The sequence below is a fragment of the Carex rostrata genome, chromosome 21, assembly GCF_964058835.1.
Source record: "Carex rostrata chromosome 21, lpCarRost1.2, whole genome shotgun sequence".
NCBI classification, from domain to species: domain Eukaryota; kingdom Viridiplantae; phylum Streptophyta; class Magnoliopsida; order Poales; family Cyperaceae; genus Carex; species Carex rostrata.
The window spans coordinates 3088349-3116228 of NC_135938.1; the positions used below are offsets into that span (position 1 = coordinate 3088349).

Sequence of the window (27880 nt, forward strand, 5' to 3'; positions counted from 1 at the left end):
AAAAATAGACCAAAATTTTATTCGGTTTTCAAAATTAGAACCGAATTAACTAGGGGTGCCAACGAGCTGTTAAAGAGCGAGCCAGGCCACACTCGTACTCGGCTTGTTAGTGTATCAAGCTGAGTGAGCGAGTTTAAATTTTAGGTCCCGAGCTAAAATTATTGCTCAAGACCGACTCGTGGCTTGTCCGAGCGAGCCGAGCTAGCTCGTTATTAGCTTGACAGATTTATAAATTTATATATTTTCTTTCCTGCTATATCTTAAATTTTCATAATACATCTTATCAATTATGGCTAAAACAAAATAATATTTATATGACTATGAGGAATGCTCTTATTTCAATTGTAATTAAGTAAATCAACTACTATAAATTAAGTTTACAGCTAAATTCATATAAATATATTCACATAATAAATTCATGCATACCAAATCAAACAAATTCATACAAATTAACTTAATTGCTTATAATTAATTCACACATATTCCATATAAAATTACCAATCAACTTAAATACAGTCCAAAGTGCAATTGCCATAACACTGGCTATAACATCCATAGACCATAATATCCCCAATCTGAAGTGAACGGATCCGATTACTATTGAACTATGTATATTAAATAACTCGTTAACGACCGAGCCAGGCCAAACTCAAACTCATTAATTCTGGCTCGAGTATGTAGCGAGCGAGCTAATTTTAACTCGATCCACTAACGAACAAGTTGTTATCGATCGAGTCACAGGCGAATACCAAGCGGATTTAATTGACCCCATTTATCTTTCTTAGCACATATGAATCGCTTATTTTTAGTGATTAATGTTTTTTGTGGAGATTGTCAAACTCCTAGGAGATGTTCTGGTGCCTGCATGTATTGTTGTTCTTATATGAGTATTGTTTTGTCTTTAGTATTTGATCTAAGTCATGTAGGCTTTAACGGTTGGAAATTTTATTTGCGATTGCTTAGTAAGCAGTGAAAAACATACTGCTATCAAATCATGTAGGATTTATATGTAAGTTACCAAGATTTATATTAATGAAACAGGTTTTGGTCTTTTAAGAAAAAAAAAAGTTGATCTCCATTTAAATTTTTTTTTTTATGTTTATAAAAGATTTTTTATATAATTCAAGTAAAATGTTATGGATACTATAAAATTAACCTTCATTTACAATATAAAAATTTTATATGATCGACTCTCATTTACTTTTGACTTTCATAATTTAAATGTCTAGCATGTCTAACAATATGCTTTCAGTAATTTAATCATGGTGATGATTAAAGAATCATGACAGTTACTTTTGTGGAGAAGAAATTAGACGCTCAAGGATTACATATATACGAGGCATGAAACTTTGTTTGATAAATTTATTGTTTAATTGTTTAAATTACTTTTCCTATAAAATTCTACCATATATATGGTAATTAATATACTTATTATTTTGATGTTAACAAAAGAAAAATAAACAGAGAAGGAAATATAGGTAGCATTGATATGTATAAAAGATTTATTTTGAAAAGGAAATAAACAGGAAAGGGCAAAATTGTCTAAATAATTTAAAAGTTTGAATATGTTGTGTTAATGAAAGAATCAGTGTTGTTAATATCATCACCCGAGAGAGATGGAGTTAGAAAGAGAAAAGAGGAAGTGGGGTTTGGTGGGGCCCAACTGGAGAGTGAAAAAGTAAAAATTTGAAACGAGAAATAAATATTGGAGATTGAAATTCAAGTCAGTTCCCCTCTATTCTTTCACGTGCCTTCACTTATTGAGAGATCCGGTTGTTCGGTTCAGCCGAATTTTAAATTTTATAAACTGAATCAAATTAAATAAGCCGAATTAAATGATAAATGAAACCGCACCGAACCATTTAAACCGAAAAACCGAACCATTTATATCAAACTTTATCGGTTCGGTTTAAAACCAAATAAACTGAACCATTTGAACACCCTACCTACATTAGCTCATGATTTTATGTTGAAAAGTACATTTTAATTCTTGCACAGATTTATTAATTGAAGAAAAAAGGAAATAGAATGGTCTACTATACGCTATTCTGGAAAGAAAAAATCAAATCAATACTATTTTGAGATCTGGTGGCCCTTTCTGTGCTTGCCAATGTACCGCTGAAACTTTAATATTCCTTATTATCATGCATTTGACCAATTTTTTTTGACAATAGGTGCAATCTAAAATCCGTATTGTCAATGATAAAGTATTAATAAAACTAAATGCTTATTTTTCAAACCGTTCAATCGTCCTATTTAAACTAAATATGAAAATATATTGTGTTATGTGTTTTTTTCTTATTAATTAATAGCAGTTTGGCCAGTTGTCATGAACATCGGATAAGTTTATTATTAATATAAACAATCCCTGTAACAAGATATATGTTTATAGTAAACCAATAAGGCAATAACTAATATAGATAAAACTTGTTTTCGCTGGGGGTACATATCCAACATTTATCTTCATTTAAAAAAATAATAATAAAAAAACGAAAACACTGGGTCTATTTTTTTTGTTTTTATATCATTTGTTTTCCAGATTAAAGCTGAAAAAGAGCAATAAAGAGACAAACACGTAGAAACATTTTCCCTCTTTCACACTAAGATAAAGTAAAGCCAAAGAACTTTAAACATGTTTCCCCCCTTTCACACTAAGATAAAGTAAAGCCAAAGAACTTTAAACATGCCCCCAGATTCCCGCACCCCTTAGTTTTAAAAAATTAGTACCTCCAATAACTCACTTATGAATTATATTTCAAAGGAAAAAGGCTAACACCACCTCACAGATTCTACTGTAATCTACCACCTTCTGAACACAAATCCAGTCTCCAACATATCAATATTTTAACTGTTGGAATCGAATTCATGTTCAATCACTAAATACCTAACATGTCAGCATATTAGCTTAAGACTGGCATGTGAAATCAGTAAAAGGTCGAAACTCGGCGGCTTTTACTTGTACCAATCAACACCCTCTGGGCAAGAACCCGATCTTCCCATTATCTCCATCAAAAACAACCCGAAAACCTTGTTGTTGTATGTTCCCTATGATCGACACGCCACTCTCTGTACCAGCAAATGCAAAACAAAATGTCCCCTTGGTATCAACCGGTATCAAGTAATTCTCAGCTGGTAACTGGACCACACCATTTCCTGCAAAATGCATTGCCACAGTCGGAACCTTCACCACTTTGCGACCGCTCAGGTCGTAACACGTGTCAAACAGAGAGAACCCTCCCGGCGCCTCTCTTAGCCCAGCTGCACCAGCCTTGAATGCATCTCTCATGGCCGCATATGCGGGCCCTGCCAATCGGGTTACAGATGTACCTGAATCAATTATCACACCACCCTTGCCAGTTACAGGGTCCAGTTTGAGATCAGAGGCAGCAACACCAGCAACACGAGTACCTCCGATGCTAATACCTGTCATCTCAACATAGTAAAACGTCTCCATTTTTGGGTTTTGCACTAAAGGAGTCCATGTAGCATTCCCAGGCACAGCAGTGTTACCGAAAATAGCAGATGAGGTGCGTGTAGTGGCTGAGCTAGAAGTACGGTCCACGAGGCAGTATGAGAATCGCCGTCCATATTGCCGGCCAGACTGGGTAGGAAAAGATAAAGGTCCCCGGCCGAGACCCAACAAACCTGCGGCTGCAACGAACAAACCCTGGTTGTCATGGCCACAACCGAGAGCGACACCTGACACATGGGCCCCACCAGAGAAGGACAGGGTTTCAGTCGCCAGGTCACCTGCCGTTAAAGACCCATCGCCGTAAGAGACCTCGTAAAGACATGATTTACGGCGTGAGTCACACCCAGGAGAGTCGAGGTGGCGGCACACTGGAGAGAGGCATGGGATCACAGAGTAAGAGTGGGACCGACGTGGATCATAGATCGGGTCCACCTGGGTGTAGCAGTGGCGGCATGGGGCACATTGTAGCCAGATTATGTCACTACCCGTATCAAGTACCATAAAGGAGGAGGTAGGAGGAGTGCCGATGCCAAATCGAGTGAAGTACTCACCACTGCCATGGGAAAGGCCAGAGATGACTGGACTTGTAAACCCAGACCCAATGTGAGGTCGACCGGTCGAAATACGGTTGGGATTTTGTGAGTTTGAGGCGAGAGCGGAAACACGGGAGAAGTCGCGAGAGAGACGGCGAAGGAAGGTTTCCTCTGGGGTCGAGTTGGAAGGGAAGAGAGAGTCGCGATGAGCAATGTGCATATGGAGAGAGGTTGCGGAGGTGCTGTCTAGGGTTAGGGTTTCAGCGCGGAGAGAGGAGTGTGACACCGGCGCAGGGTTTTGGAGAGTGGAGAGACGCAGCATTTCGTACTGGAGGGATCCATTTGTTAGGGAAATGGAGAAGAAGAGGGGAAAGAGGAGCAGCGGTAAGAGGCGAAGGAGAGAAGGGATAGGAGGAGCCGCCATGGGAGAGTGGAGAGCGGGGAGTGAGACTGAACAGAGAACTCTGTGTGTATTTTGTTAATGTGCGCGCAAGAGAAACAGTATGGGGCTAGACCTAAGAACACACACAAAACAAACCGGGTTTTGGAAAGAAGAGAGAATCTTAAAAAGAAAAAAATAAAGAAATAAGAGATGAGAATACTTGTCCTTTTTTCCGATCCAACCAGCCGACCACTCATTAATCCCTCCAGGAAATAAATCTGCTGCGATCCAACGGGATTGCAGGACCCTGTTATTTCAAATCCAACCTTTCATATTTTAAAATACACGAATCTCAATAAAGTTGATTTTTGTACACAAATCTCAATACAAATAAAAGGCAGGATTTGAAACAACAGGATCCTTACAATCCCGCTGGATCGCAGCAGATTTGTTTTCATCCCTCCAACCCCGCCCCCACAAGTTCGCCCCGACAATGGTCCATGCCATGCCAAAGGGGTTAAATTTGGTTTTACCTCCTAAAAGGACATACATGTGATTAAATTGAAAGGTTATTCGGTGCAACAATTATATTGAAATGCAATGGAGCTAGTGTAAGACTTTATATGGTATAGGGCTGGGCAAAAAAGCTCGAACTCGTAACTCGCTCATTTACAGCTCGTTTAACTCAGCTCATTTACAGCTCAGCTCATTTATAACTCGAGTTGGCCAACTCGTTTAATAAATGAGCCGAGTTCGAGTTGACCCCAACTCGCTCATTTATAACTCGAGTTGCAAATTATTGATCACAATAAATTCCAAAATAATCAAACCCGAATCTCTAGACTGTTATTTGTGCTTTGAGATTCGTGCAAAATATGTTTGAACTTGTGTTGTAATACTATCACTGGTTAAACGAGTTATAAACGAGTTGTGAGCCAACTCGAGTTGATAACGAGCCGAGTTCGAGTTGGCTCTACAACTCGTTATTACCATCTCAACTCGAGTTGGCTCGCTCGTTTATTAAACGAGCCGAGTTCGAGTTGGGGGTAACTCGCTCAAACTCGGCTCATTTACAGCCCTAATATGGTATAAGGCCGTGATTTTTATTTTTACCCTTTTTATAAATAATTTATTAAAAATAACTAGGTTTTAGAAAAAATTATAAAAATGCCCAGTCTGCCCAGAAAATTTGCAGGCTAGATTAATAATTCCCCTCCGACTAGAAAATTTGCGGGCCGGATTAATAATTCCGCCCCGCCTAGAAAATTTGCGAACGAAAGCTTTTCTTTTTTACCATTTTTTTTACAGTTTTATAACATAGCTCAACTCAAAGCACAATAAAACATAACCAAAATGAACTACACTAAAACAAAAACTACAAAACTAAAACCAAAGCATAATAAAACATAAAGAAACTAAACTACACTAAAAACAAAAAACTATAAAACTAAACCCAAAATACAATAAAACATAACGAAACTAAACTCAAACTAAAACAAAAACTATAAAACAAAACTCAAACATAATAAAACATAACAAAACTAAACTACACTAAAACAAGTACTATAAAACAAAACTCGAACATAATGAAACATAACATAGCTAAACTAAACTAAAACTATAAATAAATAAACTCTATCTCAATCGAAATCCGAAGGGCTATATCGTCGAGGTGTGTGACCCCTATTTTCCCTACTGAAATTCCTTTCACGCGAGTCATTCCACTGTAGTGGCCATCCTGCGCTCTGAGAGCTGGTGTAACCTCCTCCTCGAGCTCGGCCCGTGCACTCATTGCGAGTGCTGTACTCCATGGATCCGTGGGCTCGGCCGCGTGGGTAGCTGGCGGTGGCAATGGGGTATGAAATAGGGAATCCACAAGCTGGGACGCATAGTCAGGCTGAGGCCCACTACCAGAGGCCTCCCAATCATGAGCCCTCGCTGGATACAGCTGACGTAGAGAGGCGGCTGTAAGCGAAGAATAATCAAAATAATCGATGCTGATATGAAAATCAGGAGACTCATGCATAGGCTAGATCTCCACTAGTCCTGCAATCAAGGACGCATTAATGGACTTACTCTCCGACTCTAGAATATCAACCAAATGTTGCAACTCCAAATTTCACAGATACGGGTTCATGAGCAAGTAGTGCTGCATGTCGTAATGCCGATTCCTGACAGTTATAAATGCCTCACTCTGCGTTGAAAAAAAGTAAACAACATGAAAACCTAAAAATACAAAAACTCAACAAAATTTAAACTTAAAAAAAAACAAAAAAAGTAATCAAGTACCTCTTTAGATGCCTCTGAGACTCGGTGCTCATCGTGACACATCCATAATAAAGGACTGAAATGGTCCTTGCTGTCAGTGGGAATGGGCTCATCAACCGGGTCGGTTGCAGGTGGTCTCCTAGACCGTCCCCTAGCCATCCTACGTTAAAAAAAAAAATTAAACATGCTACAATTGGCTAAAATACGCTAATTACGTTAAAAATATGCTAAAATACGCTAAAATGAGGTAAAAATATGCTAAATTACACTAATTGCAGTAAAAGTTTGTTATTCGAATAAAATATGCTAAAATAAGTAAAAATATACTTAAATATGCTAAAATACGTTAATTGCAGTACAAATATTTATGAAAATGGATAAAAATAAAAATCACGGCACTTCGCATTGCTAAAAAAATAGATAGTTAGAATAGTGAAATATTCTTTCAAATAAAGCATTCCTCTAGCAACACTCCACAAGTCATGTAATTACTTTTGAAAAGCATTCCTCTAGCAACACTTTATTCATAATCAATAACCACATGAAAAATAATAATAATAAAGCTACATAAAATTTTATTATATCATGCCTAAATAAAATTAATAATCCCTAAAATTTTATTTACTGAAATGTTTTTAAATAAAAGTTTAATTTGCTCCTGTTTCAGCGTCAACAATTTTTTTTTTCTTTTAGCATTATCGACTCAATATTTTTTTAATTAAATAATAGGAACATAAACTTCTATAGTATGCTTAAAAAATTAACACTTCATCCAAAAAATATACATAAAAGATAAATTGGTCTTGTGCATCATAAAAAAAAATTGCAAATTCCATTTGCATCATATCTCCACTTAAATTGACATAAGACAAAGTAAAGTAATTGATACCTCGACCCAACATGCAACATAACCACATCCGATCTAACAAATTCTAGCACAATCACAATTCACAATTCAATCATATAACCAAATTGAACTAATTGAATTAAACAACTAATTTAATTCAACCATATCACCAAATTCACAATTAAACCCTAACCCTAACCCTAAATTGAACTAATCGCATTCAAAATCCTAACCAATAGCCAATAATCCTAATCGAATTTAATCCCATACAACATAGATTATCTTTTAATCGAATTTTAATCCTAACCCTAAACCCTAATGCAAAACCCTAATCGAAACCCTAATCAAATTCAAAACTTACCCGAAATTTCCAGTCGAGGAGGCAGCGAGGAGCACGAGCAAGGAAGAGGGAGAGGGAGGAGAGGCGGTGAAGGGCAGTGGTGAAGAGGGTGGCAGCGGAGGGGAGAGGGTGCCGGCGAGGGAGAGGGACCGACGGCGAAGGGGCGAAGGCGTGCAGCGCACCGGTTTCCTCTTTTCTTTTCTTTTTTCTAGCGGAGGCGAGTGAAACAGAGAGGGAGAAGAAGGGATCACGGGGCACCTCAAATACAGTTTTTGTCCGCAAATTTTCTAGGCGGGGCAGAATTATTAATCTAGCCTGCACATTTTCTAGGCGGAGGGGAATTATTAATCTGGCCCGCAAATTTTCTAGGCGGACTGGATATTTTTTAAATTTTTTTCTAAAATCTGGTTATTTTTAATAAATTATTTATAAAAAAGGGTAAAAATAAAAATCACGGGTATAAGGTATGGGCCATAAAAAAAAAGTTAGTTAGGTAATGGATTTAACACTTTTTTAGAGTTAAATCATGCATTTCATTTTTAGAGTTGGTAACTTGGTATTGATTTTTGGACAGCGGTAGTCCTAAAAGAAAAACATGAATTATCTGATTTTTTTGGATAAATTGGGGGAACACTGAGATGCCATTTTGGAGAATAGAAAAGTTACACTAAAAGTAGAATAGAAAAGAAAAGAACAAAAAAGTGACAACTTGGAGATAGGCAGGGATACACAAAAAATTCGTAGTTCGTGATTCGATTTGAAAAAGTTCGAAAAAGTTCAATTCAAAATAGATTTGATTTGAAATTAATTCAAACCAGTTCGATTCGAAATTAATTCAATTTCAAATTCGAACTTGATCACATTTAATTCGAATAGGTTCGCGAGTTTATTTGGTTCAAATCTCCGAACTACCGTCCAATTAATTTAATTGATGAACTGTACCTATCTGATTCTCACTCTCTCGGTCTCCCTCTTTGCGAGTCTCTTCCTCTCTCGCTCTCACTCTCGCTAAACCTAGCCGAATAAAAACACTCGCTCTGTCTCCTCTCTCCGACCGACTAAACAGTTTCTTGCCGTCACCTCTCCTCCGCTCTATCTCCTCTCTCTGGCCGTTCTCCTCCGCCGTTTGTCCCCTTTCACCTCTCTCCTCCGGTGTCTCCTTACTTTATTCCTCTCTCCTCCACTTTATTCCTCTGACATCTCTATTTTGTTGATTTCTTTCGTATAGAAATCGATTTAAAATATCAAATTTTGATTATTTCTTTTGTAATCAAACTTTGATGTTTTCTTTTGTAATCAAACTTTGGTGATTACTGCCTCAATTGTTGATTTGTTGTTTCAATTTCGAACTAATTTTAAATCAATTGAATTAGTTCGAATTATAACGAACCAAATTTGAACTTGTCTTTTAGGTTTGAAATTTATTTCAATTTCAAATTGAATTTGATTCGAAATAATTTTGAATTTGAATTCCAACTAGGACAGGTTCGTGATTTAGTTCGGTTCGTTTGCAGCCCTCAGACAGCACAAGATCCGGAAGCGTGGCAAGATATTCTTCCATTTTTCTTTTATAATTTTGTTTTTGTATGAAAACATATTATAAAATTTTCTCAGTTAAGCTGGTATCAGTGTGTCACAAGCAAAGGCGTTAGATTTGACACGTGAGTGCTTATCTTCTCTGAGGTTTTTTTTTTTTTGGGCTTTGCAAATTTCATTCATGGTTCATCTGGAGTAAGATTTCGTAAAAGATAAATAAAGAGATAAACTAAATAATTAAATAGAGATTCAGTCTGCCAATTAATGCAAATGGAATATTCCTTGTGTTAGCTGGTGGCTTAATCCCAACATTTATTAAAAAAAATTAAATAAATAAAATATCAATTAGCTTTTAAAGAAACACCACATTTATGTAATGAGATAAATAACATATGACTTCAATAAATAGAGGCTTAACAATAAGAGCTCTGATAATTGTCCCCACTCTCATCTCTCAATTATCCCCTCAATTTTATTTATTCAATCCCGTCTATATTTTTCATGATCTATAATAAATTTTGCGAATCTAAAACCACAAATGTCTTCTACGTAATTTTATATTTCAAATGAGATCCATGATGACATACTTTCAAGTTCGTCGTCACACAAGTATTTATACCTCGTCATCTAAGTATTTATACCTAGTATTTTCCACATAAGACACTACTGATATTTACAAGTATTAATATCAAGTATTACAAGTATTTATATCTATGCACTGAAGTACTTATACCTCTGTGGTCAACTATTTTTGTTAGAGAAAGGTCGACGCAGGGACGATTGGTGAAAGTTGATGCGGAGATGCAGGGTCCACGATTGAGGATAAATACTTGCACGATGAAGTATAAATACTTGTGCGACGATGAGCCCGAAAGTATGTCCTCATAGATCTTATTTGAAAGATAAAATTGCGTAGAATACGTTCATGGTTTTAGATTCGCAAAATTTCTCATAGATCGTGAGAAATGTGGACGACATTGAAAAAAAAAACCCCACCACTAAAAACGTGTATGACTCTTCTTCCTGTATAGTTTGAGTGCCCCCCCCCCCCCCCCCCCCCCCCCCCCCCATATAGTCATATCAAGTTAGACATGCAATTGTTAATATCTTAATTTGTAAGTATTAATTTATTATCTTCCAAGTATTTATACCTATGAATTTCATTAAACTTGGAAGACCACTGTGTTTTGAATCAATTTAATTAAATTAGTTAACTAAATTAATTTATGAAAGTTAAAATCTATTTAAGAGATGAGAAGTAGATACGAGATTTATGATTAGGAATAAATACTTACAAGTATAAATATTTGCACGGTGAGGTATAAATAATTGTGTGACAATGAACCCGAAAATATGTCATCATGGATCTCATTTGAAAGATAAAATTACGTAGAATACGTTTGTGGTTTTAGATTTATAAAATTTCTCATATATCGTGAGAAATGTAGATAATATTGAAAAATAAAAAATAAAAAAACCTTTAAAATCTTAAAAAAAATCTATTTAAGAGATAGAAAGATGATGAGAGATGGGAGTGGGGGATTCATATAATTATTCTAACAATAAACCCCGCATAATTGTTAGTTAGAAAAATTCCAGTACTGTCACTACTGCAAGTAGCGTACAAGCTATACAGCCACTGGCATAGCAGCATTTCACCAGCATTTCACGAGACAGAAGAAAGCATGAGAAAAACGCATTAAAGAAGTTAAGAGAGAACAATAACAAACTGAATCAGACAAAGCTAGCAGTTAACTCTAAACAGAAGACACCCTTATGCAGGGCTGTTACAGAAAGAGGGAGGGAACCCTCGTTTTTTGCGCAAGCACCGCAAGATCAGCCTTGTTAATTCTGAAAATAGAAGGTCAAGGAAACTGCTCATTCCACTATAAAAGAACAAATAATTGATTTTTTTTTATTCTGGAGCCCCATTCTGGTTTGAATGCGCTCGAATAATATAATGAGTGACATGACCTGAAAACTGGGCTTAGGCTAAAACCATTATGTGATTGCGTAACACCACAGAACTGATATTTAGTATTTACTGCACCAATACTACACGATCAGGGCTGGTACAAACTGCAGTGTGGAGTGCTGGGTCACTAGCTTTAAAGTTAAATTCTTTTCTGGAAAGGAAAAGAGAGAAGAATAAAAAAACAAAGAGTGACATTACTTGCAGACGTGCAGATCGGCGTATGCTAGAAGTAGGAGTTTTAAGGCCCTTCTTGCTTTTAGCACCTGTCTTGGCCACTGAAGGTGTAGCCGGAGATGATTCTACTGGAGCAGATTCCGTGATTAAAGAAGTGTTCCCACTCACAGATGTTTGAGTAACAGAAACAGCTGTAACTGCTACATCAAATAAATATTGTTCAACAAATTGCATTTTCTTGGTTTATGAGACATGAGTAGTCTAGACTGGCGATGCTCTTGGCTGATTGATTTCAGACTTTCAGTACATCACAATAAGGACTATATTGACATGCTCTTTGCTTTTCTTGGTGGCTGTGGCAGGGTTGTAAGCCTTGATAATGATACTCGGATATTGTTTTAATGCGACTACCTAAGGGCTTACAACCCCCAAATAAAAAATTGAGTAAGCTAGTTGATCAGATAATGAGACAAAGTATGTACTAGACATACCAGGCCCATAACTACTGATTGTAAAGTGACTGATATAGTCAGGTATGGTGTGTTACTGAGAGAGAATAATTGAAATTTCTAGTTTAACTGTTTTCGTGAGCCTTTGTTACACAGACATAAATCCATAAACCCAAAAGTAGTTGCATTAAAACAATGTCCGAGTATCTTACAAGCCTGTTCCAGCGTAGGCGTCCTTATTTAGTCAGATACAAAAGTAGACTATCCTATACATTGACCTAGCTTACTCACCTTACTAGCCTGAAGATACATTAAACATAGTGTTGCGTACCACTAAAATTAGAAGTGGCAAACTTTCCTCTCATGACTCTTACAAAACGAAAGAAATCATTTGTTTCATTGACCTCCTTGAGCAAATCATCAATTCCTTCAACAAGAGGATCGCATTGCAATACTAGAAACAAAATGTGCTTTTAGTACAGACTAAGTTTTTAGTAATCGAATTGAATAAATAGGTCCAGAAAAAAGGGGTTGACTTACAGTTGTACTTATCATTATCAAGTCGTACAGTGAAGGAGTACTCCTTTTCTGGATTCGTTGAGTCGATTTTGTTGAATATAAATTTGACACCTTTCAAAAGAGAAAGAAGATAGGAAAAATCATCCATGAAAAAGAGAGAGAAAAGATAGAATTTTTTTGGGTGTTATGGTCAGTAATCAACAGAATCTGAAAAATCACAAGAATCTTCAGGATCAACCAAATCAAGCTTTTTGGTTCGGTTATAGGACGTTGAAAGTAGAATTTTTTGTGCAATTACTGAAGAATTGAGAAAAAAAATTAATTTTTCTTCCTCTTTTCAGTTACACCCTTGAATAACTCTGAAGTTACATTTTCACCCTTTAATGTATTCAGAGAATTTTTTTTTTTTTTATATATATAATGCAATCAAACAATTCAGATAATAACCAGATAAAAATGTAATTGACATATGAAAACTACAAATATGATTTTGGGGGGTAAATATTCAAAAATGGGAGGAAATCTTACCTTCTCCAACTAGTACTTGCAAACCAAGAGCTTTTTGGTACCATGCAATTGCTGAGTCCAGATTTTCCTTTTCTGATTGACCTTTACGAAGTTTTTCTTCACAAGCTTCCAAGGCTACAAGTTAAATTAAATAAAGGGACAATTAGTTGGGTTACAGTAGATGCAATGGTTTGATGAGAAACTTGAGAAACACATGAACTTACCATGTAAGCATTTTGAAATTACTGTGGTACATTCATCCACCTTATTTTTTTTATCAGAGATAACCTTCTTGATCTGTTCACATCTAGCTCTTTTAGTTGCAAGATCAGTAGTCATTGCAGTGTACCTTGCACTATTTCTTGTCTTAACTGCCAGCAAATGTAAAAAGTGACTACACAAGTAATTATGAATTTCAGGGATACTACGTAAACCAATCAAGCCATATTCAAAACATCATAGAGAAGCAAACAAATAAACAAATCCTTAAGTTTGAGCTTAAAAACTGCGGTTGATGTTGTGCGTTTGCTAACTTCTCAAGCTTGCGCTTTCAGAGGGCGTTACTACAACACAGATTCTCAAAATAGGGGCAATTTTTTTGAGATGGTATTTTAGCATCCAGGAAGTTAGCAATGTGGTTTGTGCATAACAAACCCATTAAAAAAATATTATTCACCCAACAAAAATTGCTACATTACCAAACTTAAGTTGTTTAAAGAAAAAAAAATAAGCTGGATGGATAACTTGTTTGGCTAATTTTTTTTTTCTATTTTTTTTTTGGAAAGTGGATGCTATAGACTCGCCCCTGATACCATTATACAGGAACCATTGCCATTATAGCTGGTCACCCAGTCAAAAGCACAAAGTTAAATCTTGCAGGAGATACGGCTCATAAAACCATCACTGTTTAATTGAATATCCACTTCCATTACTTATTTATAGCTCGCATACAATTTGCAGATGAGTTTCAAAACTTTGGGTGTCAACTGCAAATGCACAAACATACTTGTGCAATATGTAACAAATTCTCTCCTTGGCACATACAGACTTTTACTCCACCAAACAGTGACACTGGAAAACACTTGTTGATAATTATCGTTGTAACATATAGGGCCAAAACAAATTATGGAAGAGGTTAACATGTGTCAAGTGCAAAGTGCAAACCAATCAAAAAGTGAACTTAATTTCCTAATGAAAGGCTTATCAAATTTGTTCATATTTGGAAATTTGAAATGAAGATATATAATGGACAAGAGTTATAGTTACCAGATAGAGCTTCTACCAAATTTGCTTGTCCTTCTCTGTGTTTGTCTTTCAATTTGTCCAATTTTTCTGAAAAAAGAATCAAGAATATGAATGATGAAGTATAAATCTTTAACAATGGAAATGAACAGAACATATCTGAATCATTGTTGCACCACATACCGGAGCCGTACCCATTGTTCAGTAGATGTTCTTTTTGTTTCCTTTCTATTATTATAATAAGTATTATTATTTATAGAGTAAGGCTTGGGTGCTATGGATAGCATAACGCCATCCCGTGCTACGGCCACAAAAACCTATCGTATAACCTTCAAACTTCAATTTAAATAGCTCAATAAATTGGTTATATAATAAACTTGTAGAATACTATTTTTTACTATTTATTATGATTTATGAAAGATGGCCAAAAATGAATAGGAAAATAAAAGAAAATTTCATAAATCATAATAAATAGTAAAAATTAGTATTCTACAAGTTTATTATATAACCAATTTATTGAGCTATTTAAATCGAAAATTTAGGGTAATCTGTAGGCCATTATCAGTATAAAGCACTTTAACTAATTTTGGGTAACATTCAGTACTAATTTCAGTTGCTTCATTGACTAGATGGTGCAAACATGTGGTGAAATGAGATTCTCTTATGAAATTTTATCAAAAGCAAGTAAAACTCCCCTAATATGCCCAGAAATTAAGCACTTTAACATACAAGCTCGCTAATTGCACAGCCATTAGCCAACCTTCCCTCACAAATACGTCTAGGCATTTGCCAGTTTACAATAAGATCAAGCAAATTTTTAATTCTGAAAACAATTATTAACTAAATACACTGGATAAAATGCCTAGTAGCTGTAAGCTCCCCTAGACAAATTAACTGAACTTGGTTAAAACCAGACAGATAGACAGAAAGAGAGAGAGGGAGGGAGGGAGGAAACCGAGAGAGGCGAGTAAATCGTCAGAGACGGCGCGTGACGAGTGCAGGCAGCGGCTGAAAGAGGCGGAGGCGCCGGTCTTACGCTCACAGAAGTTGGAGATCCGCCGTTCAAAGGAGGGGCGGTGCCCGGCCATGGTTTTCGAGATCGGGTTCTCGCCATTACTGATCCCTTGCATGCCTTTCTTCTTCTTGTTTCTTTTTTTCCTTTTTCTTTTTGTATATTGCGCTCCTTTCCCACTTCAAACTGTGAAAGTTCAAATTTGGGGAAAACGGGGAGTGTCGACTGCCGAATGCGAAAGAAGTGCGGGTCGGATCCGAGTTCTAAATGGGTTTGCTACTGTTATGTGATAATGTACTGTGAATTTAGCAGTTACTGTAAATGACAGTACGTGGTAGGTAGGTATAAGGGGAATTCACATCCTCTCCAATACCTGATAAGGGAATCTTTTACAATTACTAGATCTCAACCGTTCATTTTAACTTGGCACGAATCGCAAAGCACAAAAATACTGCCCCCATTGCGATCCGAATCCTAAACCGGTTGAGATTTAATCTCAAACCGTAAAGTGAGGGTGATCCTCTGCAATACCGTAGAGGATACGAATTCGGTATAAGGAGAACGCTATCCTCTGCGGAGGTTTTATCTGCGGTGCTGTGCGGTGGTTTTGATCTGGTCCATTCGTTTGGGATCGCACGGACTGGATTGAGGGTTCACCAAATTTTGAGTTTTTTTTTAAATTCGGATAAGATCTGATCTGGTCCGTCCGATCCGAAACGAACGGCCAGATCAAAACCACCGCACAGCACCGCAGGTAAAACCTCCGCAGAGGATACGCTCCCAGTATAAGATAGGTAATAAATTGCATTTAAAATTATTAGATAGTTTGTTGGAAAATATTACGTTTAATATATAAAAAATATTCTCTCGAAAAAATAATAAAGAAGGTTATATAAGCGATGGAGGTGAGGTAATATGCATATTACGGTAATCTAAACTGTTAAATATAATTTCTATGTAAAATTATATATAGAGACTAAATTTTACATTTTTAAATTTTCTTTCTATTTTTTTAAATAAGTAAAAAGTAAAAACTCATTTAATTTAAAAATTGTGAACCATCTAAAAACAATGATTTTTTATCTATTAAAAAAATAGAAATCAAAATTTAAAAGAAAAATGTAAAATTTGATCTCTATGCATATCTTCATATAAAGATCATCTTTGAGGTTCAGAGTGACTGCTTAGAGCATCTACATCCCTGAAACTCTTTGAGTTTCTAATCTGATGTGGCAGTTTCTAAATCAGTTTCAAGGATGCAGATGAATTTCTTATTTAGCAACTTTGCTCCAAAGTTTCTTAATAAGAAACCGTTTATAAACTCTGACGTGGCCAAATAATTCGCTGAAATTCTTTTCTCTTGTAATTTATTTGCTGATGTGGCAATTAAGAAACTCTAATTTTGAGTTTCAGGGATGTGAGGGTTTATAAACTTTCAGAGATAAAGTTTCTAAAAATTAGTTAACAGTTATTTAGAAACTCCAAGAGTTTCAGGGATGTAGATGCTTTTAGTACTCTGATTGAGAGGTGAACTTGCGTAAAACAAGAAATAAAATCAGAATTCATATTGCATATCTGATTGGAAGCAGAGGCAACGAAGGAACGAAAGAAATTCGAGCAACATTTTTCTCTCGAAATCCCATCAAAAAATCTCCCAAAACGAAGGATTTGACCAGAATCTTATAGAAATGTGTGAAGAGACGAGAAGACCATCCCTTCTTCATATTTGCTTTGAACAATGATCTGATCGCGAGTCGCTTTCTCTCATTTGCTCCAACATTATGAGTTACTACATCTTCTCCTTTGTTCTTTTTCGTATCCACTGTCAAAATTCTTCTTTTCATTTTCTTGCTCTTACAAACTAAAATCCTAGAAGCTAGGTTTGTAAACCGAAAGAAATTTGAGTATAATTATAAGATTTACTAGAATTAATTTGTTTTGGAAAAATAGTCTAGCAGATCGTAAAATTTCAATTTAAAATCATGTCCATTCTATTTTTTTTTCTATTCTATTAAATGCTTATTTATTTTGTTTCTGATCACAAATTAAACTTTGAAAAAAGAAATATAAATCTATAACACATGATCTCTAATATTTGTATTACTAAACCTCTTTCTATATAAAACCATCATATCATTATGATTGAAATATGTTGAATTAATTAAAAAATAAATTTATTTCCTATATTAAATTTATACACAAATTATATATTTCGCCTCAAATTACCCAAATTATTTTCAAATTCTCGCAATTTGCACGATCCATCTAAGGACTGGATTGTGACTGCTACAGATTTCTTTTGGGCCGGACCGACAGTGGAACCACTGTGAGTTACGAGACTGTACAACTTCAAAAATAGCAAAAGCAAAAGCAAAGAACTAATAGTTTAATACTTTTGGTAATTGGTAATTTGATTTTTCTTTTCTAAACTTGGCAATTTTATTATCACACCCTTTCCAACTTCAAATAGTAAAAAAAATTGAACAATTCCAAAATTCATCCCTTTTTTTTGATAGAAACATTTTTAAAGACCAACAGGCAAGTGTTTCACCCGAGCCTGTATCAACTAACTACATAAACTAATAATGAAAATTATAAATTGGAAGTCCTTTGAAAGTCCTGTGCAAATTGTGTCATCAAAGATAAAAAAAGTTACAAATGTACAATCATCTCAGAATACAATTTCTTCTAAGCACGTCGAGCAAGGTAAACCCGCCCATAAACCCAACTTTTGCGTGGCCCCGACGAGGATTGCTGCCATTAAGTTGCAAAAATAAGGTCAGTTATCTCCCAAAAAAACACAGCACTTTAAACAAACATCTTCTCTTATTCTCTTATCAGTAGCACCTGAATATCGGATGGTTTACCTTTCCTCCGTTTCCTCTTATTCTGTTCCTTCTCTATTTTTCTATGTTTTCTATTATTGTCTTTTTAGCTTTTGATTTGTGTCAATTAGGTTTAAAGTTGGAGTATTCCTTTTCTAAAGAAAATAGCTCGAGTTGCAATGGCACAAGATACTTTTTGCAATTATAACAAAATTTTGTTTATTAAGAAAGGATATATTCAGTGATATTGCGCTATGTAATGCTAACTAAGAAGAGAATATAACATACTTCAACTTTAGTTCGGTACTCCAAGCCGCATTGGCACACATGACATTCTGCTCTGTGTGGAAGTTGTCTTGATTTATCATTAGTCTTTACAAATGCAAACACCTAAAGAGGGAAATATCTCAAGGCATTATTGACTAGCAGTAAAAGAAATTGATTTATAAGATTTATTAACCCCTCCCTTCAATTCCACAGGTTAAGTAGGTCCAAGATTTGCAATCATGAATGTATACCAGCACTATGGTATTTTACCAGCACCAGACCTGACTGATATGGTTCAGTACCAGAAAGGTACTGGGAATGCTAGACACTGTAGCCAATCAGTGATGCTTCCACAGAGGCAAAATATTCAAAAGTTTATGAATCTTAATATAGCACAATTTCATCAAAGCTCGGAAAATGCACTAATACAAACTCTAGGTAAGTTCCTGTAAAAGTTAAATGTCTCTAATATTATAACAAAAGGGACTAACCTCCTCGCCGCAATTTGGACAAGAGCCTTTTAATGCAACTAAATCATTTGTCCACAAGCCTTGGAGTGCTTGTACTGTTACCATAAGAACATAACAATCTTTCAGTAATTGTCATATGTGCTTATTATTAATAAAGTTATCTGTTTTGAAAAGAATAACTGTTTAAATGGTACATAAAGTATCATTTCATTATCCTTAAAATCAATACTAGTTACCGGTTCGATATTGTATCATTTTAAGTCTAAAATATAATTCAAAATCACTCAGTGTTTTATATGAATTTGAGACCGAAAGAATTCCCACATCAACTCAGCCAAAGAGTTGTTTGTTTTTTCTTTTTAAACTAAAGTTAATATTAGGGACCAAAATGACACTCAGGATGTTTAAGGACTAAATTGAGAACTTAGGAACTTTTCCGACTAATATAAGAAATAAAATAAGTGTATCCACTCATTTTCTAATTTAATTGAGAGAAAACAAATGTCACAACCTGATGCAGATGCAATAGGATAACCAATCAAATATCCCATTCCCACGAGAAGAGTGTTACTGACTGCATTGAGCACCTCCAATGGGGATTTCCATTGATGCACAACAAAAATAGATGTAAAAGCTTCTCTCAATGCTGATTTTATTGAAAAGGCAGCTGGAATAAGAAAAGCCGAGGTACCGAAGGTCAAAAGAAGCAACCAAATACTCACTAGTGCAAAAACCAATGATTGGTCTTCCTGTCCTACACCAAAATCACATCAAATGCATAATTAAAAATATGATGATGTATTGAAAGCTTCGGTTTTTTTTCATTTACCATATACGAAACAAAAGGAATTATTGGTCATCCTGTCCTGAACCAAAATCCTATGGTTAATAACTTAATATAATAAATGATACATGTTCAGACCTCAGAAAGAAACTTTAATCAAGAGATTATTGATGTTACCTCTGCATCAGCATATGTTAACTGTCGTCTGATGCTACATCGTGGATACTTCACGACATATTTCGAACCATATAGTCGTAATTTCAACTGTTAATCATGTAAGCATTGCTAGTCAGGCATAAATGGGTAGAATTCTAAATTATACCAAAAAAGGAAAGAAACATTTCAAAAATTATTACCTCTACTTTGTCAAACATGTCATCAACTATCAAAGGCTTCCCGCTGTAATATGAATCTCGTGCCTAAAGCAAAAAATCAGAGATACAAGAGAAACATTAGTATCACTAAGGTCAGAATTAAACAGGTCAAATACTTTCAAATTGATCCTTCCTTCTATGAATGCGGAAGAGATTCTTTCCTACAAGCTATCACAATAGCTAAGAAGGAAAAATGACGAGCAGTTCAAAAAATTAACCTGGCGGTAAAGAGCTTCGAGCATCTCCTTGCTGGCGGTCTCGATGGGGCCCACAAAGAGGCATGATGGACCCTCAGAAACTGCCAGAGTGGACCCCGTTAGACCCCGGTGACCTGAAGCGGCGGCGGCTCTAGCGACTGTCTGCCGGAAATGGAGAAGTCCGGTGCGCGTTGAATAGGGAGAAGATGATTGCATTAGTTCCGTACACCTCTCTCTCGCTCAATGCTCAATGCTCAACGCTCAACGCTGTTTTAGTGACCAGAGAGAGAGAGACGCAGAAGTATCTTTGCTCGATTCTGTATTTTGCGGCTGAGATTGGTTAACTGTGCAAAAGACATCATCTCCGTTTCTATTGAATGGAGCTGTCCAGACTAGTCTCTTTCTGTCTCTAGCTATTGGGACCCACTCGACTAAGAAAAGCTTTCTTTCTACAGTTTTCAAGTGTCAAAGGATCACATTGAAACAATAACACAAACACGCAAGAGAGATCATCTCTGTTACTTTCGTTCATTTTTTTTTTGGAATTATCTTTGGTGCAAATCGGAAAGAACGCGGCCCTTTATTATACGGAAAATGTTAAATTAAAAAAAAAAAAGACACTGACAAATACCAAAAAATGCAGTCTTTGATTCGTAACCCAGAAATTTATTTCTTCGGTTCGGACACTTAATAATGAACCTGGTTTATGCAAAGCAAACAAAAAGGCAACGCGTGTTCGCCATGCCTACAATCATTTTCGTGTTGAGATTGTTTGCCATTTCGGATGTGATTGGATATTGTTTTTGTTACATTGACTGGTTGTGTTTTTTCATATATTGATTGATTTGAAGATTTTGGTTTACTGTGTAAGGGGGATCTCTTTTGGTCTAAGCTGATAAGTGGTCAATTTGACATCCTTTTAGCTAAACTAATCACTTTAAGGTTACCTTTGTAATGAAAAACGAGCAAAAGGCTCTGTCGGCCCCACTTTTATTTTATTAAAAAAATGTTCTATTTAAGATACATCAATTTACATCAAATAAATTTTGACAAGGATTAAATTGTATGGATAAACTTATATGAGCAAATTTTGATAAATAGTTAAAAGGGTTAGGGGATGTAAGAGGCCAAAAAAGACCTTGTATAGTGCTGGTTATGTAATTAACTTTTCTTATAATATATTTGTTAGTTTGGCACTTGCCAGCTAACCATAAAAAAAAAAAAAAAATTATATGTGCTACTGTGCTACGAAGACTTTTCATTTAATGAACCTGCTTCCATTTTAAGTTCAATCTGAATACTTCATCTATTATGGGCTAGTATTTTTTTTTTTTTTTTTTAGAGAAGAAATATAATTTTCTGTTTAATTCGCTAACAAGTAACAACTTTGAACCTATGCTCAAGCAGCTCTACCAGAGTTTAAATTGGAAGTCATTATAAGCTTGTTTCATTCACTTGGTACAAATACAATACATCAATTTTCTGACATTACATTGTATCCTTCTTTTAGTTGACAAAAAAAAAAAAAAAATTCTATAGCTGCATGTTTTTGGAGCTGATGCTTATGTTAAAAGAACTAAATCTGTAACTAACAAAGCTCATGTATTATGTATATATATAGAGGAAGTATAGGATGAGAGGAATACAAAATTTGACCACAGAAAGGTGTTTCATCCATTATGAATTGGTAATTAGGCCTAGGTCCATTTCTATGTTTTCTCTATGAAGAATAAACTGGAGAATCCAATCATTTTGTTTGTTACTGGCTTACTGCATAGAACAAGGCAACATTTATTATGTAACATTTATTATGCAATATCTAGCAAGTTTTTGAAAAAACTTGAAAGAGAAAATAATCAGTTCTATCTATACAGACATGATAACTTATATTAATATTGGGTGGACCAATGCAATTACTAGATTTCAATTTAATTTGGGTGGTACATATTCTTGATTTCAATTTTAGCAATAAGACTCTTTTACTGATGATATTTATCTCTTCTATAGTTATATTTAGTAAAGATATGTTTTTATCTTCCTTTAAAGTGTCGCATGATTTCTGTGCAACAAAGTTATGAATAATTTTATTGATGAAGCTTGAAATTTTCTTATGATATTCACTCAAGCAAAGGCAGAGTCAGACATTCAAGTTATGGGGTCAAATACAAATTGAGGATCAATCATATAAATTTTTTAATACTAAATGGATATCAATTTGATAGTATTAATAGCATTTTATCCTAAATTATATAGAAAATCGTATAGAAATACAAAAAAAATTGAAAATTATTGGGGATCAATTGACCCCCATTCACCATACATGGCTCCGCCCCTACACTCAAGGCCTGTTCGGCTGCCACGAGATTGTGCGAGATAAGATTTTTTGAGTGTCGGAACCTACTAATTAATTTATGGGAACGCGTGCATACTCTTGGGTATACTCGAGATTGACCATGAGAATGTGCTGAAATGAATGCTTGGTCATACTGTGAGAATAATTGTGGAAAATTATAATTTAAAAAAATGTATTCATTAATTTTTTTTTCTTTTTTAAAGACCTGATTGAATTATTGTCAATAATAAATTTTGATGAAAAAAATAATAAAAATTAAATTGATAGTTAAGAAAAACTTTATAATAAAATAAAATAAATAAATCAAATAAACTGCATTGTCATGAAATTAATTTTTTTTTTTGATAAGATGTAAAGGGAGAATGAGCAAGAGAGGCGCATGGGAAAAAAAAAAGTTCAATCTCGTGTTTTTTTCTCATGTATTTGTGTGCAAATTTGATTCTCGTATATTATTTTTTTTCTTAGGCAACTTTTTTTCATTATCAAGAGACAATGAACATGCTTCTAGATATATATAAATCTCATCATGCTAAAACTCTCGCAAATTTTCACAAAAAATAGACAATTCGAACAAGCACTTAGGACCTGTTCGACGGACCTATGGGATTAGGAACGGGCTTGAGATATAAGTCAAATTGAACTGTCTCTTACTGTACGCGTGAGAAAAAAAATTCAGTTGATCACGTGCACAGTAACTGCACCGAACAGGACCTCAATGAACTTTCATGAAATAAATAAACAGTGCAGGGGTGGAGTAAATATTGCAACTCTATTTCCAATGATTGAGAGACAATCTTGCTTAGGCTAAAAAACTATATAGAACCTAACCTGTAGATAGGGGTGATTAATGAGCAAGCATGAGTGAGTTAGGGTATGTTCATGCTCGCTTATTTAGTAAATGAGCGAGTTATGAGCGGCTCACGAGTTATGAGTACTAAAATTTAATAAATTGTCATAATTCATTTAAATAAAATAGAATAAAAATTCAACAAAAATAGAATCATATTACAAAAATCAACAGTATCATCAATACTTCAACAGTGATACTCAACAAATGTAAAGCGGATTGATGTACTTCATTAAGATGTTGAACCATTGATACTCAACAAATGTAAAAGATAACTCGTGAGCTATGATCAACTTAGCAATTATTTCTCTACACTTCAATTGATCATAACACCCATTCGGGTTCACATCAGGTATAGTACTATCAGGTTTGAATTTAAGAAGACTTTGATTTCTACCTAGTGCCCTTTTTTTATTTTAGAACAAGTTTTAATGTGTCGTCCAAGAGATGTTGTGGGAGAAATTTGAATGTATGATGAAACTATGAATATTACACAGGATTTAATGAGGCAAGACTGATGTGGCAGAAATTTATTTAGGATTGAATGTGGCAGGGATTAGATGTGGCAAATCCTAAATGAGCGAGTTGAGGCATGCTCATGCTCGCTCATTTATTAAATGAGCGAATTTAAGCGAGTTGATAAATGAGCGAGTTTAAGTGAGCATTTAATGAGAATGAGCGAGTTATGAACAATTTACTCACCCCTACCTGTAGATACAAGATTTTGCTTCAGTAAAAATTTTAGTATTAAATGTAGGCTTAAACCCTTGAGAAGAGACAAAAATAATAATAAAAACATTAATTTTTTTTATTTTTTTTTAAAGGAAAACATTAAATTTTCACACTGCACTGCACAAACCCCACTCTACTTTAAGTAGCCTTTCTCTGATCTCCTTTCTCCTTCATTCCTTCCCTTCCAACCATTACTCACCATTTAACCCCTTTATTACCTCGATTTATTTTCTTCATTTATTGGTATCTACAATTTGGTATTCTTCAGATTCCAAACACAAACATGGATCAATGGGTCAGAACTACAGCTCTTTCATTTCTTCTTGCATTGTTAATTTTTGCAAGTGTAGAAGCACGCATTCCAGGCGTGTACACCGGCGGCCCATGGCAGAGTGCTCATGCAACATTTTACGGCGGCAACGATGCTTCAGGCACCATGGGTGGGTCCCACATCCCTCAAATTCCAATCTCTCAAATAATTTTCAACTAATTACTTGTGATGCATGCTGTAAATGTGCATTTATGCTCTCCAAAGTTGCCACTTTAACATGTCGTTCAGGCACAATTAATACATGCTATAATTTCACAAAACAAATGCAAAGTATGATATATTTATGATCTTATTTACAATGTCACATATCCTGAATGTTTTTGTTTTTTTCTAAATTTCTTATTCAACTCTTTAGGAGGAGCATGTGGATATGGAAATTTGTACAGCCAAGGATACGGCGTGGAGACGGCCGCGCTTAGTACCGCATTGTTTAACAACGGCCTCAGATGCGGTGCTTGTTTTGAGATCAAGTGTGCAAATGATCAACGCTGGTGCCACCGTGGCAGCCCGTCAATTTTCATAACTGCCACCAACTTTTGTCCCCCAAATTACGCGCTGCCGTCTGACAATGGCGGTTGGTGCAACCCTCCCCGGCCCCACTTCGATCTTGCAATGCCGATGTTCCTCAAGATTGCTGAGTTTCAAGCTGGCATTGTGCCAGTATCTTACCGCAGGTATAATTTTTTTACAGAGTACACTTACAGTAGATACCATGCTCAAACTAAATTAAAAAAAAAAAAAAAAAAAAATGAAAATTCAGAAGTTTACCTTGAAAACTACAAAGCCAGGTGGAATTGTGGAACTATGTTCTTGTCAAAGGTACAGAGTTAAATTTTCAAGAAATCAATTATTTTTGTCCATTATAGTAAGTGTCACGGGTTCATAACACATCTATACATACTAGCTATTAGCTTCACGATGTATACTGTATACATATGATTTATTGTTATAACAAGACATATATATACAGATATGGTTTAATAACTGAGTAAATGTCTCACTGTTCCTGGTTAATTCTCTCTCTCTAGCATAGTACATGCATCTCAGGATAAGCCCATGTTCAATTATGTACATAAATTGAACTAATTATTGAACTGATATCTCTGAATTTGACAGAAACAAGATCTGAAGTATTTGAAATTGAGTGAGTCTATGGTACTATGCATATCACGGGTTGTCACCGTGCTACGGCTCTATATTCGAGTTTTCAAATTCTAACGGTCGATCCGAACCGTTCATCTTGTTCTCCATATTAATATGTGTTTGGAGACCAAATTTTACATTTTTTGAAAATTTTTTACTATTTTTTTTAGATATTTAGAAAATCACTTGATCTGAAAATTCTGGACCATCCAAAAACAGTGATTTTCAATAAATCTAAAAAAATAGTAAAAAAATTTGAAAAAATGTAAAATTTGGTCTCCAAACACATATTAATATGGAGAACAAGATGAACGGTTCGGATCGACCGTTAGGATTTGAAAACTCGAATATAGAGCCGTAGCACGGTAACAAATCGTAATATGCATAGTACCATAGACTGACTCTTTGAAATTTGTGTAGATTTACAATTATTCCACTGGATCTCAATTGTAAACATGTCACGCTGGATTCTGAGACTGTACTGACAGAATATTGACTATTGGTCCACTTAATTATATTCTTTTCTTTATTAATGTTACAGCCATATCTGCTCAGATTTAGCCTGGCTATCCTGATTTTATTTTTAAAAATTGAATTAAATGCTGGTAACGTTTTGATTGCATCCAGGCATCCAGCTACTCTATACTTAGCATTTTGTGAAATAAATCTGCTGTGATTCTAAAGGGATCGCAGGACCTGTTATTCCAAATTCATTCATTTATCTGTCTAGAGATTCGTACATAAAAATAAGTGTTGTTAAAATTTGTGCATTCCAAAAAGTGAAAGGTTAGATATAGAATCACAGCAGATTTATTTCCAGCATTTTGTGGCTCCATGCATGCATAACAATTATTTTAAGAAATGTGCACCAAAAAAAAAAAAAATTTAAGAAATAATGCATAAATGCAAACTTTTTTTTAATGTGTAGAATATTATTTTGAAGTTACTATGCTTCGCTATGTAAATCTACTATTCTAGCTAGCAGTCTAGCAGAAAAAAGAAAAAGGTGAATTCCTATTTGCGAAACTAATTTACACAGATAGATCCATTTTATTTAAGGTTTGTAGCGAATTCTAGGCCCCGTAGGCCCTGTTCAGGTGGAAAAGCAAAATAACAAAACAAAAAGAAGAAGTTAAAGAACAGAAACAAAACAGAAAAGGGTAAGGGTTCTGGCCTTCTGGGAAGTAACCACAGAAGGGCAAAAAAGTCATTACACTCTCACGTGAGATCTTGGACCTGAGTCTTGAATCGCCAAATGGCACGTGCATCCTATCCTACTTAGGCGCCACCAAGTTCTTCTCCTTTTTAACAGTAACGGAGACATCCATTTTACTAAAAATAATAATAATTGAAAATTTTCAGGGTGCCTTGTCGAAAGACCGGAGGGATGCGGTTTGCTGTTAATGGATTTAGGTACTTCAACCTGGTGCTGATCACCAATGTTGCTGGTTCAGGCGATGTTATTCGTGTAAGCATAAAAGGAACTCATTCGGGTTGGATGTCGATGTCGCGCAACTGGGGGCAAAATTGGCAATCCAATGCGAACTTGGTCAGCCAAGCTTTATCGTTTCGTGTTACCGGTGGCGATCGTCGGACCTCGACCTCTTGGAATGTTGCATCCGCTTCATGGCAGTTTGGTCGAATCTACGTAGGCAAAAATTTTAAGATCTAATTCAAAACAAACATGAAAAATTAGGATCTAATTTAATGTTATTGTTGTTTTTAATTAATCTTTTGGCTATTGTAGCTACTAGCTTCCACGGTGAATTTAGGGAGGGTATGGATTGTACTTTTATTTTCTCCAAGTAAACCCCCCTTCATGTACTTGTAATTTATGATCTTTTGTTCCCAATGGGATAAATTTGACCGTTTTGAGAAATAGGAGAATTGGGGAAATTAAGAGAGAGAGAGATCAAAAGAGAGGGGAGGAGCATCTGAGGTGGCTGCACGGCGAGAAAGGGACATGTGCAAGTCCTTAGGATTTGAATGTTATTTGATAATGTATTAATAATAAAGAAAATATATTTTTCATATTTATTCTCGCAATAATGTTGAACGATCATTTTTGTATAGTTACATAACTATTGCGTACTGCTCAATGATGGCGTCTCTATCAATGTATTGTAGGATTCTCCCTCTGTGAAATGTTATTCACATATAATTTTATAACAACCGAAAAAAAAAATTTAGTGTTTTTTTAAATAAAAGGTAGAGATCTAGTTTATCAGCTTTTTTTTTAAATCTTGTGTATATTACAAAAAATTTCTCTACTTTATGAGTTTCAAATTCATGATCTTCAAT

At 35.2% G+C, this 27880-nt stretch overlaps 4 protein-coding genes across 7 annotated transcripts; 1 reads left to right on the plus strand and 3 right to left on the minus strand.

The window, feature by feature from the left end:
- Positions 1-2601: 2601 nt before the first annotated feature.
- LOC144573324 (aspartyl protease family protein 2-like) lies at positions 2602-4454 on the minus strand. The gene has a single exon (XM_078323071.1). It carries the CDS (start codon positions 4427-4429, stop codon positions 2966-2968), a length of 1464 nt encoding a protein of 487 aa, XP_078179197.1. The 5' UTR covers positions 4430-4454; the 3' UTR covers positions 2602-2965.
- A 6482-nt stretch (positions 4455-10936) lies between these two features.
- Positions 10937-15504, minus strand: LOC144573325 (kinetochore protein SPC25 homolog). 2 transcript variants are annotated; one of them, XM_078323072.1, is made up of 8 exons: positions 15200-15504; positions 14269-14334; positions 13227-13373; positions 13024-13137; positions 12517-12606; positions 12308-12430; positions 11552-11727; positions 10937-11229 (listed from the first exon to the last, which is right to left on the minus strand). In XM_078323072.1, exons 1-8 carry the CDS (start codon positions 15372-15374, stop codon positions 11224-11226), a joined length of 897 nt encoding a protein of 298 aa, XP_078179198.1. In that variant the 5' UTR covers positions 15375-15504; the 3' UTR covers positions 10937-11223. The 2 variants fall into 2 exon arrangements, with proteins under 2 accessions (XP_078179198.1, XP_078179199.1); XM_078323073.1 differs by having other exon boundaries at positions 10939-11229; positions 11552-11724; positions 15200-15503.
- A 2225-nt stretch (positions 15505-17729) lies between these two features.
- Positions 17730-20573, minus strand: LOC144573326 (PGR5-like A protein). 3 transcript variants are annotated; one of them, XM_078323074.1, is made up of 7 exons: positions 20195-20573; positions 19959-20021; positions 19780-19866; positions 19330-19567; positions 18840-18913; positions 18370-18471; positions 17730-18010 (listed from the first exon to the last, which is right to left on the minus strand). In XM_078323074.1, the coding sequence occupies exons 1-7, from the start codon at positions 20387-20389 to the stop codon at positions 17945-17947; spliced, it is 825 nt and encodes a 274-aa protein (XP_078179200.1). In that variant the 5' UTR covers positions 20390-20573; the 3' UTR covers positions 17730-17944. The 3 variants fall into 3 exon arrangements, with proteins under 3 accessions (XP_078179200.1, XP_078179201.1, XP_078179202.1); XM_078323075.1 differs by lacking the exon at positions 19780-19866 and having other exon boundaries at positions 20195-20518; XM_078323076.1 differs by lacking the exon at positions 17730-18010 and having other exon boundaries at positions 18370-18503; positions 20195-20519.
- A 3707-nt stretch (positions 20574-24280) lies between these two features.
- LOC144573594 (expansin-A6-like) lies at positions 24281-27259 on the plus strand. Its single transcript, XM_078323377.1, has 3 exons — positions 24281-24545; positions 24792-25110; positions 26942-27259. Exons 1-3 carry the CDS (start codon positions 24389-24391, stop codon positions 27249-27251), a joined length of 786 nt encoding a protein of 261 aa, XP_078179503.1. The 5' UTR covers positions 24281-24388; the 3' UTR covers positions 27252-27259.
- The last annotated feature ends 621 nt before the right edge of the window (positions 27260-27880 follow it).

Excerpts from the sequence above, each read along its gene's own strand:
- LOC144573324 (XM_078323071.1), bottom strand. The coding sequence starts at position 4,429 with ATGGCGGCTCCTCCTATCCCTTCTCTCCTTCGCCTCTTACCGCTGCTC.
- LOC144573325 (XM_078323072.1), bottom strand. The coding sequence starts at position 15,374 with ATGCAAGGGATCAGTAATGGCGAGAACCCGATCTCGAAAACCATGGCC. Across the intron at positions 13,138-13,226 it reads AATTTCAAAATGCTTACATG|CCTTGGAAGCTTGTGAAGAA; the intron begins GTAAGTTCATGT and ends TTTAACTTGTAG. Across the intron at positions 12,607-13,023 it reads GCAAGTACTAGTTGGAGAAG|GTGTCAAATTTATATTCAAC; the intron begins GTAAGATTTCCT and ends CTCTTTTGAAAG.
- LOC144573326 (XM_078323074.1), bottom strand. The coding sequence starts at position 20,389 with ATGCAATCATCTTCTCCCTATTCAACGCGCACCGGACTTCTCCATTTC. Across the intron at positions 19,867-19,958 it reads ACATGTTTGACAAAGTAGAG|TTGAAATTACGACTATATGG; the intron begins GTAATAATTTTT and ends CATGATTAACAG. Across the intron at positions 18,472-18,839 it reads GTCCAAATTGCGGCGAGGAG|GTGTTTGCATTTGTAAAGAC; the intron begins GTTAGTCCCTTT and ends TTCCCTCTTTAG.
- LOC144573594 (XM_078323377.1), top strand. The coding sequence starts at position 24,389 with ATGGATCAATGGGTCAGAACTACAGCTCTTTCATTTCTTCTTGCATTG. Across the intron at positions 24,546-24,791 it reads CGATGCTTCAGGCACCATGG|GAGGAGCATGTGGATATGGA; the intron begins GTGGGTCCCACA and ends TCAACTCTTTAG. Across the intron at positions 25,111-26,941 it reads GTGCCAGTATCTTACCGCAG|GGTGCCTTGTCGAAAGACCG; the intron begins GTATAATTTTTT and ends GAAAATTTTCAG.